The sequence below is a fragment of the Petromyzon marinus genome, chromosome 44 (assembly GCF_048934315.1).
Source record: "Petromyzon marinus isolate PM22_M1 ecotype Great Lakes invasive population chromosome 44, UKy_Petmar_22M1.pri1.0, whole genome shotgun sequence".
In the NCBI taxonomy this organism is placed as follows: domain Eukaryota; kingdom Metazoa; phylum Chordata; class Hyperoartia; order Petromyzontiformes; family Petromyzontidae; genus Petromyzon; species Petromyzon marinus.
In genome coordinates, this window is record NC_133710.1 from 10,137,874 (window position 1) to 10,153,435 (window position 15,562).

The window sequence follows — 15,562 nt, forward strand, 5'->3', positions numbered from 1 at the left end:
AGGTGGGGGCGAGGGGCCCCAGGGGGACCTTGGGTTCACGTGGTCGGGGAGCAGAGCCTTCCCAAGGGTTCGAGAAGGTGGGCGTGGCCTGGGTGTGGCCGGCCACGCCGAGGCGCATATAAGCGGGCTCCGCACGCAGAGGGGGACTGTTCGTGTCCAGGATGAAGACGCCTCATGAAGACTGAAGACAGAAGCCTCAAGTCGTCGTGGCCAAGCAGAAGCCCTCCTGGCTTGGCCACGTTGAGTAGTACCCGAGTGTTCGAATGTTAGCGAGATAAAGACGGTGGTCACCACCTTATAGTGTGTGTGTTGCAGTTGTATTGCAGTTGTGTTAAATAAATAGTATTGCCTCCATACGAGTGTGTGCGCCTCTGTCGAACCATTACACATGCATACATACATAAGACAGCACAAACCAGCCCCCCCCCCCCTTAACTAAAAATCACCGTATCCATGACGTTTCGTGTGAATTTGACTCTAACCACCTGCTTACGATAAGTTACAGTTACAGGTTGTAGTTAGACAGACCCCTTTGACATTCATCATGCCAACAACATGCCCTTTGAGGATATGGAAAATTGCTGTTGATATATGTAATGGCGATGATGGCCTGTGTGGTTCTGGTGGACTCTAGAAAAAAATATCACACAAGGGGTGTTTCACGAGTCAATGTTATCGGCTGTTAAAGACCCGGCCGCGTGGAGTCCGGTTATTCTAGGGTGGCTCAGTCAGCCTGGCAGCGGGACCCAGAGCGGGTGGGGACAGGGTATAGCAGCAGCACCAGCAGGGACAGAGCGCGAGCCTGATGCTGCATTCCGCGCCAAACGTGAGCAGTATCTGCTACGTCCAAACTGCAGCTGCCTAGGCCTCCTCCTGTGAAAGCTTTAAGTACTTTCTGGCAGAGCCGCCCCATCTCATTACTGGTGGATCCTTCCCATTACAGACTGTTCCAATCTGTACAGCTGATAAATATGTACACAAAAGATCCCCCATGTAGCCACATAGACAATGGGAGACAGTACTGATAGTGAGCACGTATGAAGGCCAGCGCAGTGGACAAGGGGGAGGTGTGGTCAGCACCACGTCCGACTGCCTTCGTCTCCCCAGTGCTATTGTTTACAAATTTCACCAGGTACTAATTTAAGGCTGAGTCGACATAAGAGGCCCAGGAACATTTCAGATATTCACCGCCGATGTTGTCTGTGAGCGCGATTCGAACTTAGGGAACTGGCCTTGTATCATCACACTACCACTCCCCACACGCACACACTAAGTGGCGGAGATATCATCATGGCGCTTGTGCCATGCTAGGTGCACTTTGAGGCCGCTTTTAAGTGTCAAAGGCCCGCTGGAAGGTCACAGAATAGACCCAGGAGCCATGGGTTGGCTGAGATGACTGGTAGATGCACCAACTGTGCTCCCCGCTGTGCCAACTCTTTACACTTTAGCTGCCCGGCGCTCCATTTGCCATGTGCATCGCTCCTCTGCCCTCCGCTGTTGTTGGAGGGCGACTGCCTCCAACTCCCCCGCAGCATTCTTCAAGAACCTCCTCCACAGAGGCGGATCTTGACACCACTGGTACCAGGCATCGGCAAGTCCAATCAACTCCACATTAGTCCATCTCTTCTCTCGCCCGTGCGGCACATGTTTATCCCCTCTATCCAGCCAAACAAAAACTGCATGGGCATGCGGTGGCTGGGCATGCGGGCTCCATGACCCAACCAATGCAGCCTCACTTACCGAATAATGGAGTAGCTCACTAATGGGACTACATCTATCTCTTTCCAGGATCTGTTAACTCCTCACACAATACAGTCTGGTTAAACCCAGGATGGATCATAGGCAGGCAAGCCTAAATGTTTCAAACCAGCGCAGATGTTCCTGTAGAGGGCTCCACGTTTCGCAAGCATAGAGAAGGGAGGGCATAACTTTGGCCGACAAGACTTAAACCTTTTGTGTGGAGCAACAGACCAGGTAGCTTTCACACAGCGTTCCGCAGCTGATGAAAAGATAATGCCGCTCGACTGAGTCAGAGCGAGACCTCGGCTGCCAAACCAGAGCTGGTCAATAAGCACACTGGCCAAGGAAGGAAACTTCTCCACTCTCTCCAGAACTGCCCCATCATGAACACAAACTCACGCACTCATACAGCCGCACAAGATACAACAAGATACACACTCATACAAGCAAACATAAGAAGACACAAACAGCATAACATGCATATATTACACGCAACACATACACACATCCACACGCACTCGGATTCATGCAAATGCACACGTGCTTGAGTATTATAATAATCATGATTTATAATTATAATAAGTTGCAGTGACATCACAAACACTTTTACTGTAATCTTCTCCTTTGTTTTCATCATCACCACCATCACTATCATCCCAGTAAACATTACCACATTTTGGCAAATCAAGTGTTCATGTTAAGAAGAGACGAGCCCCCACCATGAGAATGTGACCTATCCAACAATGGCTCAGGGACACTGATGGAGATGAGTGACAGGGGCTCAACCTATCCTGAACGACATTGTTCACTGCTTTGTATGCCTGCCTCACCAACACCACAACAAAGACATCAATCCCCTGAATAGCCTGAACAGATTGTTGGGTCAAGCACTGTTAGGCCGGCACAGTACACGAGGGGGTGGTTGGTCAACACCACGCCCGACTGCCGTTGTCTCCCTTAGTGGCGATGTTTATACACCACACCAGGTACTCATTTAAGGTTAAGTTGACCTAGGGGAGGCCCAGGACTGGTTCAGACAATTGTCACTGGTGTTGGCCATTAGCAGGAATCGAACACGTGTCGCCAGGTTAGTAGTGCAGCGGCTTACTGCTATACTACCGCTCCCCACACAAACACACATGTGTGTGTCTTTATCTTTGTTGCAGACAAATCAAAGTCTAATTTGTGGGCTCTGTCCATGGGCAGGCAACGTGTCATAATGTCATGATGCCATGGCAGATTCCTCTCGCCCGAGGCCTAAAACTAAGAACGGGATTCTGCGGCATTAATTCCGCAGAATTCCGAACGATAGGTCAGTCTCTGTTTGGGTCTCGAGCTTCGAGAATACACCAATAGACCAGCTGGTGATGGGATCTTTAAGGCAATAGACTACCAGGTCGGTAAGAGACTGCAAGAGCAAATGCACATCTCGTGTTGAATGATGACAGCTGCCATGGACAGGACCAACTCACAGGGTGACGCCCGACGACCAGATGTCCACCTTGAAGCCGGAGAACGTCTCCAGGCCATTGGCAATTTCTGGGGGCTGGAAGGCGGGTGAGCCCTGGCTCGTCCTGCACGTGTCGTCCAGCGCAAACACGTCCAGTGCCTGTGTGCATACATACATAAAACGCATATTCATCCATTTATTAGTTGACCGACTCACCCATTCACTTAGCCACCAACTAATTTGCTTAATCACCCGCTCACCCACCCAGCAACCCCACCGTCAACCCACCCTGTCTGCTCACCCACTCACCCACCTACCCACCGACACGACTGCCCGCTCGCCAACTCTTATCGCTCACTCACTCGCCAAACAACCCAATTGCCCGGCCGCCTGTCCACAAGCGCACCTGCCCACCCTCGACTCGCTCAAGAGCAGACCCATGCATACACTCACTCACTTGCGCAATTAAACCATATTTCCTAGGTTAGCCAGTTGATGGTCTAAACCTAGCAATCAATGCAAGAAATACCTAATATCATTCATTAATTACCAAAATCCAGTTCACAATCATCGTGTTTCCAAACTCAAACGATCCTTAGAGTAGCATTTATTTACGTTGGTATTCCTGAGCCTGCCATGTAAATTTCACATTTCCATCACTGAGAACAGTCTTTCCGTAGAACAAGCAGTAGTAACTTCCCAGAAAGCGGTCAGTTTATTGACATGAGGGTATATCTGGCTATATCTGCTGAGTGGCAGATATACCCAGACATGAAAAAGCTCAAATCCTGCTGGATGGTCAGCTTGGCACGTCATCCTTCCAGGATCAACAACAGAGTATTGTGGGATGTCACCTGTTGTCTTCCAATGAATAAACTGATCCCCATTATGGGTTTTTACAGGAAGTCAGAATAAGATACAGAAGGATATTGTCCTGTTTGACATAGTTTCAATTGCAATGTCGCATCTCATTTTACATTTTATTGTGAGCATTGTTAAACTCAGTTGCTTAGTTAATTTTAACAATTAGCAATTCCCGTGAGGGCCGCACAACGTAATGCAGAGTTATTTCTCTCACCGGCTACCCATGAACCTCAATGTTTTAGCCACAGCTAAAATAAAAATGTTTACGGACTTAAAGAGTCTTCAGACAAGCAACAAACTGTATGTAACATACCTTTCTTGCCGTATCTATAATTGGCGCATTAAACGCTTGCGCACACACGACAATTTTATAGGCTTGGCAGTGTCGGGTGACAGACGGTCTTAATGACACAAATTTGGCAAGTCCATTACGTGGCCTAAGCAAAAAAAAAATCAATATTACGAATCGGTGATTTAAAAGTGGGCGCAGTGGTGATCTTGCCATTTACTGCGCCACTACGCCAGACTGCACCTCACACTGTGCCGAGTGCGATCATGCGAGAGGTCACGGGTGCGCACATGCGCACCTCTGCAACACCCAGGTCGGAGATCTTGAGGGTCCCCTCCGTGGTGAGCAGCAGGTTCCCAGGCTTGATGTCTTTGTGGACAATGCCCTGGCTGTGGAGATACTCCAGGCCATCCACCAGCTGACTAAAATACCTGCCACCACAACACAGAGACAAGGTGAAGATCCCCTTGTTCTAGCTGTAGAGGGTTGTAGGTACTGTTGGCAAGCAACTAGTAGGCTCGCATCGCAGAATGACCCACGACGATAACACGTAGGCACCTCAATAGACGTCCCACATCTCTAACCAAAACCGCAATGCGGTTTCATTTAAGCTGTGTACAGAGTGGTTTTTATGTCTATCATCTGATATAATCATGTGGACAAGATTCCTCTCTTAGCTAATACCAGGGGTTGACAACCTGCGGCTCCGGAGCCGCATGTGGCTCTTTACGGACTGATTCATGGCGTAATGTATATATGTATTCACATGCATTGCGGCTCTTGAAAATATTGAGTTTTGTACCGAATTCGAAAAAAAGGCTCATTGTTATTTTGGTTGCCGACCCCTGGCTTATAAAAACTGTAAGATTTATATTCCATACATGAGCACGAATTATGACTGGAACACACGAAGGGGTGGTGTGGGCAGTGCCACACATATACACCCAGGAATGATGAGAGCCACAGAGATGTAGCTGGCAACCATATCAGGCTGAGTGGATCTTAGGATCTGAATGAAATAGAACCCATGTTGTCAGGATGGCAGCCAAGTACAACAGCTATGCCACTAACAAGTACATTCTGCCAAACACATGATCCACGTGCATGGCACCACAAATAAGGCTCCAGAAGTTTTATAAATATATGAATATCCCAAGCTAACCTGTGGTCCAAAGACATGAAAATATCATCAGAAGACAGATTAAACTAAATTCATCACAGCAGGCTAATTTGTGCACCGTATTTGTTATGCATATGTAAATTATAATTCGAATATTTATTTTGCCTTGAGGAATCTGATGAGCTATCAAGTTATTTTCACAGACTTCCAGTCGGGGTGGGTAATACATGTTACAACAGCATAAAAACATGATAGTAGTGCAAAGTTCAAGAAATGTAAACAAATCACCCAAACACATACAAATAAAACTAAACCATCCCCATCCTACCAGCAAAAGTTCACTGAGGTATTAACTTACTTAATAATTTGCTTCTCAAACGATGCGGTCACTTGAGAAAACATTACCAAAGGTGGCTGGATGGCTGAGGTGGCTGCTGTCCAGATTTAAGGATGCGTTGTGGGTCGTTTAAATTAATAAACACCCATGAATTGGTTTAAAACATTAATATACACAGAGGACTGCAGATCTTGGGGAAGTGTTGGCACCGGCCCACAATCTGGCTGCCTCCTAGATGGTCCGTGGTCCCTCAGCGATTGAGATATGCAATTTCCACGTACGACGCTTGGTAAAACTCAACATAAAAAAACTTAACATTCAATCACTGCATATGCAGTGATTGAATGTGGAATCACTAATGGTTTGGTCTCATGCAAAAGACAGCTGTGCTACCGCCATTATTAAACCTTTGAACCACTCAACCCACCACTGTGTAAGCCACCCCTCCCACCCCCCCCCCCCCCCAGTGTGAATGGGCGGCAAGGAGAGGGCTTACAATCCAACTTCTTAAAATCCATGGGCTTACCCGTGAGCCTGAAAGATGGGAAACTTCTTTCCGGTAACGCTGTCCAGCATTTCTTGCATGCCGCACACGCAGTACTCCATGACCATATACGTGCACGAGCCGTCAAGGGAGCAATGCAATCCGGAATCCAGTCGCCGCGCCTTTACAGGTTAGAGTCGAGCATCGGAGCGGCGCCCCAGGGGCCACCAATGAATAGGAACAAAGACGGTAGGACACTGCAAGATCAAGACTTAGTAGGGTAGCTGCAGGATCTACCATGAAAAATAAATGCTCTCTAAGCATATTTATAATCGTTCAACTCTTTGAACGTATTCTTGGTTCTTTCGGTAAAGTCACGTAGAAGGGATGTGTAGTAAATGCATACACGTTCCGTGGACAAAGGAGTTTGCTAACTCTTTAAGAATAAAGAAGTCCAGTGGTTTGCATAACAAGCATTCAAAAACTAAAGCGATGGCAATGTATGACTGTGTAAGTAGCATTTTGTGATGACTTCATTCACTTCCTGAAGGTAGAACTTTAAGGGGAACCAGCTGTGACCAGGATTGTAGCAGAGGGAAAATTTATAGTGCACACACATCACTGCTCCTGATAGGATAGGAAGGAGCCAGTGGCAAGAGACAGGGAGGATGGGAGGATAGGAGGGAGCAGTGATAGGAGACAGGGTGGACGGGAGGGAGGCAGTATTCTGAAGTGCACAGCTACTTAGGGGCAGGAAACGGAGGTTGGATTAACTTAACATAAAGACCTTTTCCTCAATTCCCTTTGTAGTGACATGAATAGAAAGTCCCCTGTTATCATCCTTTAAACCCTTATTACAATGAACCTCTCAACAGACAGAATACAATCAACAATTATATTACATCTCCTCCTGGAAATAGCCAATTGTGAGCACTTTCAGAATAATAATATATTTTTCAGAGGAGACCTCAAATACATAATTAAAATAGGACACGTTTCAAGATTTAGTTTGGGATCAATTATGGGATCAAATGGCCTATTTTTTAAAAATGTATCAAGATCTTGTCCACTTTACAAGCAGTGCGCTACTTTGGTAATTTCTTGTAGCACTTATTAGTTTGTTGATTGCGACAGAAACCAAACTGTCGCAAACAATTTCAGTGGCCAGAGCACTGAGCGCTGGTGCACTCTTCTCCACCCAAGCCGAATACAGTTCTACACTATTCCTGCTTTTAGAGGAGGCAACCCACGTACACTGGCTCCACTTAAGAGTACATATGCCAGGCTGTCTGACACCGGTTTCAACCTCTGTCAGTGAGAAAGGCAACATTTAAATTCACAGTCACAAGTTCTTTTCATGCCGCCACCGCCATTCGTTTGAGCACGTCACTGCAGCGTCATCGTTGTCGGCAGTTCCTCAGGGTTCGAGGATGATGTCCATAACGTTTGGCGGTGGCTGAGGAGTCCAATCCTGAGTCTGCAAATCTTTGGGCATTGTGGGCACCACGCGGTCCCAGGTGGAACTGGAATCCGCAGTGCCGGATTGGCTGCAGCGACATCGCTATGGCAATATGACGGCATGCCTAACCTTGCCTTTAAATACTTTTTTTTCTCATTTAGCAAAGCCCAGGACACAGGCTATACACGAGTGGGCGTAGGCTGAGAAGACCGCTTCGCTCCTTGTTCTATTACGGCCTACTTTAAACCGTGCCTCTCACACAAAAACAGCCGGCTAGGGACATCTCGAGTCAGGATCGTGAGCAAGTGTTGGCACGCTTCTTGAATAAAATATTGAAATGTTGAATCACTTATTGGTATCATTGAGTCAGTGATGGGAATTCCACATCTCTATATCTGGGACCAGTCAAGTGCTCTGCCAAAGCGGCACATGCATAATATTAAAGCAAAACGTGTATTTACATTTATGTAAAGCCTGTTAAATACTGATATGCACAAAATTATTGAAAGTGCTTTTTTAATGTTTGTATGGAACTTACACGTAAAATCTAATGCAAAAAGAACACATTTCAATGCATGAACAAGTCTAAACAATACTCGGTTTTGGTCCTTACATGATACCTGGTTTTCCCAAATTAACTTCCTGGGTGCCTGGCATGGGGGGGTGGTGATGCTGCTGCGTTGAAAATGGTGCACAAGCACAAATAACAGCAACAAAAACTAGCAGTAATCAATAACACTGCACTAAAAAGAAGTATATGAAAGGCAATGTTTCAGAAAATGGCCCTTCCTCACAGCACGCATTAAACAATATATTAAACAGACGACGAGCGGAGGGAACGATGAAAGGACGTTGCGAGTACAACCTTGCAAGTGGTGTTTATGAAGGGGGAAATAAAAAACACACAATGCACGGCTAAAAATGGACACCGGGCGTAAGGTGAGGGGAGAGCGCGAAGGGATTGCGGTTGTGAGAAACTGTACGTCAGTCTAAGCCCTTTGCGCATGCTGCAGAGACACCCCAGGCCATACACCAAGAGGCTCCCCCTTCTTTGGCAGCACACTTTTGCTGAAATTAACATGGCCGTTCGTTCAAAATGGTCAGAAACAATGGGGAGATGAATACGTATTTTATAAATTATACGTGAATAAAATCATCAAATGCATCAATCTTTTTGCAATTAAAAGTCCAGAAATCTCACGATGTGGTAGGGAATGGCTATGAAATCTAAAACCACAGCCCTAGTGAGGAGCATACCTTCATGCTCTGAACCGTCATGTTAGTCATCTCATACGGTGAAGTGAACCAACAAGAAAAAGTGTTCATACTGCGTTGGCAGTGCTACATAAGCACAAATAACTAAAACTCGGCACATTCGTCAATAACATTCCTCTAAAACGAAAACAATATGTAATAGGTGATGATTGGATACTGGCCCTTCTTCGTAGCAGACACCATAGCCTATTTCTGCTATCAAGGGGGTCCGGTGCCATAGACGTCAATTAATATATTTATATAATATTATATACAAAAATGTCCTTTTAGGGCATTGCTATTGACGAGCGTGTTGATATATTGAAGTTTATTGCTGGGCTATTGTGAACTACATGGTTGTCTATTGCCCTTTATCCATCCAATGCTGCACGAGGGCCTCCCCATGCAGTGTGGATCGTGGAAGATATTTGGCCATGCTGTACTTCAGCACGCCGGTCATGTATGTATGTATGTTTGTTGAACTTCTTTCGCACGGTACGTAGCCAACCATGCTAATCGGAGGTGGTCAGTGTGGGTTGCAGAACGTGGGAAGCACAGACATGGGGAACGTAGTAAAGAACGGCAAGACCTCACTTAACGCGTGTTCACATGAAGCATGTTCACTTGCATGCAGTTCCTCTACCAGGGACTACTTTTCACACAATGCGGAATGCGCACTGTTATAACGCAGTATGTGAGCAGTCGACAACCACAGTACGCGGCGGCATACCCTTATCCCACTTCTTTTGTCTGCCATGGGATGACTGCAGGCTGTTTTTTATAGAGCAACATCGATTCAAATCTGCATGGTTTTTATTTATGCCCTGGCACAAATACATACAAGTAATTCCCCGTTTAATGCATTTCCTTTAATGCGACACTTTTTAGGTACACATCTACCGTGTTAAACGAGGAATGACTGTACAAACGATATTCTTGGTTCTTTCGGTGAAGTCACGTAGAAGGGAAATAGTAAAATAATAAAAATAGAACAATAATATGAATCCCTGCAATCACGAAAGCTTTAAATCGAAACGTACAAACGATGTTTGTGAACTGCTCTCCGATGCCAAGAGCAAGGTAAGACAGAAGCCTACACAACAGCAGTTTATTATGAATGGCGGTGTCTCATCAAACACAATCCGGGCTCAAGCCTACTTAACATTCTGGGTGATTTGGTCATAAGCAATGTGAATTATAAAAAAATAATTTCCGCAGCTTTATTCGGTAACTAATTTAGGTATCTATTCATATGCCAATTTTTGGAAGAAATCGCGTTATAATAAAAAAAATCTATAATATAGGGTATATTCTGCGATAACACGTGAGAAGAATACACAGGCTGAACAAAAACAGAGGCGCCGAGGTAACATTTCGAAGCATCCAGCAGCATCCTAGTGTGATACGCCGAGGCTGCCATACGACTGCTTATTCCTACTCACGTGACGTAGTTCCGTTCACTCGATCGCGTTATATCCAATCTGCATCTGCGTAAAAAAAAAAAACTGTGTTCCCTAATTTATTCATCACGCTATACATCCAATTCGCGTCATGAAAACTACGTGTTATAGTGGAACTGACTGTACACACCAACGTAGTAATAATCAGGGCAGCCTGCCGCATTTGAATCAGGAACCTCTGCAACAAGCGGTCAATGTGTTACCTCATGGGCCGCTGGTCCACGTTATCATCTGGGGAATGACACTGGGGCATGAATCGTTAAGCCATGATGCAGTGGCGATAGCGCGTGCCGCTCGGGCCAGCCAGAGAAAGGATATATCTTTTGTTTCTCTTCGTTGTAGAGGACGTCAACGAGCGAGATGACATTTTTATGCTTCAACCTCTTGAGCAGCTGAATCTCCCTAGAAGGAAACAAACAAACGCACAACAGAGTTAATTATATAACGGGAAAAAAAAACCAGGGAATCGTGCCCGATGATTGTGGCTGTGCACCACTGTCAACGCAGCATCATCAAACAATTCGTTGACTTGACCCAACATTTTAAACCTGTTGCCGAATACACAACACCGTCAATAAGTCAAATGTGTGTCCCTGCTCAAATAAATCTGGTGACCCTAAAAAAGAGGTAAACACTCCACATTGCCATGACGGGGGTCAGTCATTACATACAAACAACCAGCTACGACATGCAACAACACGCATTCAACACGCATCCTTAGGGTTGAACATCAAATACCACAGGCTCAGAGGCAGACTAAGACACCTTTGGGACTCTCAGTACTCAATGTTAATGGAATTAGAATCACACAAAGGCCCCTTTAGAATTCTTAGAGTTCAGGGTTCAATTGCTAGTCAAGCACTCCGATGACAGAACCAGCCCTCAGCATAAACGAGGATAAATTATCATGTAATCAAGTGGTGCAATTATTCTTCATTCATCTCAGGCTGTAACGGATTTATGTGAGTTTATTCAAATACAGCCATAGAAAGTAATGAATATTAGCGTAAGGATATTAAGGCTGCAGTGCCTGTTTTGCATATGAATGTCATTAAAGTTGAATAACAGTTCATAGGGACCCCACTTGAATGTATTAATTAATTCTGCAGTTTCACTGCACACAGAAAGAGGAAAAAATAACAGCAGGCAACAATCCAGCACCTACACCGCTCACTGGAAGGTAGAGCTAATCTGCCCTCTACTGACCGCAGGAAAATAGTGTGTGGTCGAATATCCGTGCAGTGTTATCCATGCAGTGAATATCCATGCAATATCCATGCAGTTTTTCAACGGTCCCCAACCTGGGGCGGGTACGCGTGACGTCTCTAGGGGAAAGAGAGACCAATCACGCAATGCCGGCAGTCACGTGGGTACAGCCACGTGGGCTACGCCGAGCAGCCGCAAAGCTACTCAAAATAAATTGAAGAAAGAAGACGGCAAAATTTCCGGCCAAAACTATTTTAACGTGGTGATAAAGCTGTGCAAGGCAGGAGGAGGCGTATGTATATACTCGAGCAATTAAAAAACAATACACTTATCTGTTGTATTCAATTTGATAAATCCATGCAATTTCAAAGCTCGTTTTAAATTAAACGGTGGAATTACTAAGCGTTCTAAAGTATTATTATTAGGAGACAACCAAACAAAAGTGATATGATTTATTTTGCAATAACTGTTCGTGATATCAACAACTTACTGCACTTGTGAAGCCAGTTTAAACAAGGGTCACTACCCAGATTCGGATTCGGGACCTCAACAATGTCCTCAAAGTTCTCTGATCTCAAAGCCACCTGGGAACTTTTAAGTTCAACAATGTTAATTAATTTGCCTTTTAAAACAACCATCAACAAATTACATGCCACCTGTGGTAATGGGACCAGACGTGGAGGGGGGGGGCAGGGAGAATCTGGTTCAGTGCTTGACGATAAAAAGAGCCACAGTTGTGGTTACCAAACACCATTCTGCATATTGGTGATGCAGAATGTGGCAGTGACATTGTCTGGAGGCTGCACGTCCGTACGCTTGTTTTAAAGGTTCGAGGTACAATCCGGCAGGCGACCCTGGTTATTACTGCAGATGTATCAACCTGCTGCAGAGTGGAACATTAAAGATCCACCCCCTCCCGATGCCTTTCAAAACGAGAGGGCCATCAAGTGCCCGCGTCATCGTCAACGTTTGCCACATTACAAAATGAGCAGCAAATTACCTGATTTAAATTACACATAATTCCGTCGACCCAGACTGGCAGACTAATGCCCGCTTGCAGGTCGGGTGCTGAGGTACCCTGTGCCGCACAGGGAGAGCTTCCACTAGGGGTGCCCTTTAAAAAAAAGTTTGAGATGGGCTGTAAGCGGCTCAGCGCGTGTAATGCGCTCGGAGATGCTCCGCAGTTAAGGGCGCAAACTCCAAAACAATATTATTGCATTCCTGCCAGCCGTTGGCTGAAAAACGGAGAGGTTATATTTTTCCAAAAATCAAATCAGGCCTGGATGTGAAATTTCATGATCCAAATTTAGTTTTATTCCGGATTTTATGGATGTATGGTGAACTTCTTTCACACCGTGCTAATCGGAGGTGCGGGAAATAACGTACATTTCGTCACTTCCGTGATTTTTCCCCAAAAGTAGTGCCACATTGCATGAGGGAATGTCCCTGTCGTTTGCATGAACACAAGCGAAATTCAGTTTAACACGTAGGCTTTCGCGACCAATATTATTCATAATAAAGGTTTTTGAGTTAGACCACGTTATTTATAAATGTGTCGTAACCCTCCACCACCCGACACAGTCAAACAGTAACAAATGTGTCACGTTTACAAAGGACAAATAGTTCACTACTTTAGCCCACCGGTGTGATGAAGGCTTAGTGCGGCCTGGAAGTGTATTATTAAATAAAATATATAATACAATTACAATTCCTTATAAGGGAAACAAATACCAATGAATTACAATTGAATGATTACCAATCTATTATATAATTACAATACCCTCCCCGCCTCAATTCACTGCACCTGAATGAATTAAATGATGACGTCACCCTGCTGCTGCTCTATTTAAGACCGGGAGCAAGAGGAGAGCCTCACCATTCTGGCAAATCGCCCGATGAAGCTGGATGTAATTACCAGCGAAACGTTGTACTCAAATTTTAAATGATGTTGATTCACTCTTCAACACACCGGTGGGCTAAAGTAGTGAACTATTTGTCATTTGTAAACGTGACACATTTTTTACTGTTTGGCTGTGTCGGGTGGTGGAGGGTTACGACACATTTATGAATAACGCGATCTAACCCAAAACCTTTATTATCAACAAGCTAAATTACTTACATATTGTGAAATATCAAAACATTTGAAAACTTTTTCAAATTGTCCTTTGAAATCCGAAAGCTGAATTTGCCTTATTTTGAAGCTCATTCCTATGAACAGTAATATCTGGCTGTTTGCGGTATTACCATCTTGTTTGTCAGCTCTGTGAACAGATCAAACGGGGGACACTGATTGCATATGAATAACAGAACCAGCATGCACTGGCTGCCCCTTGTTGTAGCTGCACCCGTCGTGTGCTGTAGCCACACGTTCTACAATAACACCGATTCTGTTTCCCTGGCATGCAGTACAGCAACACACATCCTAAGTTTGAATGTCATAATTTTGTAGTTCACTTATAATAAACTACACTATGTATTGTTTTTTTATTTTACCAGGTAAGGGTCACTGAGCTATATAGCTCTTTTACAGAAGCGACCTGGCTACAAATGATAGGTCAATGAAGTGGCTTATCACGTGGAAATGTATAGCAGAAGCCAAATACTCAAAGGGCATGTTTCTACATGTGAAGGCAAAAACTGGAGGACCCGGAGAAAAATCCACGCGACTCCAAATATATAGGGAGCCAGGGTCAGGATCGAACCCACGCCTTCCTGTATAATAGGCAAGGTAGCTAACATCTCACCACCGTGACACCCACTGTATATTGTATACTGCTCCCCAGCCTTGCTGATGAGCTCAATATGGACCGAATCCTAACAACCGAAGATGTTTCACATGGTTACAATGTTCTGCCTCAAGAATTAATAACAGTTTTTGAAACAATCTTCGTTCTCTATTATGGGTCTATTCTCTGTGATTAACTTTTCCTAAATCGCACCTTGAAGCCATTCTCTCTAAAGCTGATTTTAAGTAAAAAAGCATTATCTGTTGTAAATGCAAGTGAATGCAACAGCGTTTAAGTTTTATAACCATGTTTGAACATTTAACGAATTTAATACCTAGTTAAACACTCGATTCTAAATTCAATTTACTTTGGATGCAAAATGCAATTTCACCTGAGTTACACTGAATACTGAGCCACGTACGAATGTTTATAATTTATTATTATTTCTGTTTACCCAGCAAAGCCTCACGGCGGCTGAAGACTCTTTGTCAGGAGGGTCCTTTCAAGTTTTCGCAGTAGGGGGCAATATTGCTGTGATCCCAATTTAGTAATTTGCAGATAACTTTTCCGCATTAGGATGTTTGGCCAAAACCAGTTACATCACTAATTCGACTTCTCTAATCGATCAGACTAAGCAGAGCTCCCTAAAACCTTCGGCTGCTAGACCACCCAGATTTTATGGCCTTCCAAAAATCCACAAAGTAGGTACCCTGCTCCGTCCTATCGTCTCCACCATTAACTCACTCACCTACAAACTGGCCCGATTTCTGTCTGAGACCCTGCTTCCTTTCACGGGCAAGTCCACCTCAACTGTACTGGTGGACTTGCCCGTGAAAGGAAGCAGGGTCTCAGACAGAAATCGGGCCAGTTTGTAGGTGAGTGAGTTAATGGTGGAGACGATAGGACGGAGCAGGGTACCTACTTTGTGGATTTTTGGAAGGCCATAAAATCTGGGTGGTCTAGCAGCCAAAGGTTTTAGGGAGCTCTGCTTAGTCTGATCGATTAGAGAAGTCGAATTAGTGATGTAACTGGTTTTGGCCAAACATCCTAATGCGGAAAAGTTATCTGCAAATTACTAAATTGGGATCACAGCAATATTGCCGCCTACTGCGAAAACTTGAAAGGACCCTCCTGACAAAGAGTCTTCAGCCGCCGTGAGGCTTTGCTGGGTAA

At 44.9% G+C, this 15,562-nt stretch overlaps 1 protein-coding gene across 2 annotated transcripts in view; it reads right to left on the reverse strand.

Moving 5' to 3' along the window:
* Nucleotides 1-15,562, reverse strand: part of STK11 (serine/threonine kinase 11) — a 117,356-nt gene that overhangs the window by 76,270 nt on the left and 25,524 nt on the right. For both annotated transcript variants that reach the window (XM_032970689.2, XM_032970690.2), the window contains exons 2-5: nt 10,776-10,859; nt 6,327-6,416; nt 4,642-4,774; nt 3,213-3,349 (exon numbers count right to left, since the gene is read on the reverse strand). In XM_032970689.2, coding sequence (XP_032826580.2) covers nt 3,213-3,349; nt 4,642-4,774; nt 6,327-6,416; nt 10,776-10,859 — 444 coding nt within the window. The remainder of the gene's footprint in view (nt 1-3,212; nt 3,350-4,641; nt 4,775-6,326; nt 6,417-10,775; nt 10,860-15,562) is intronic.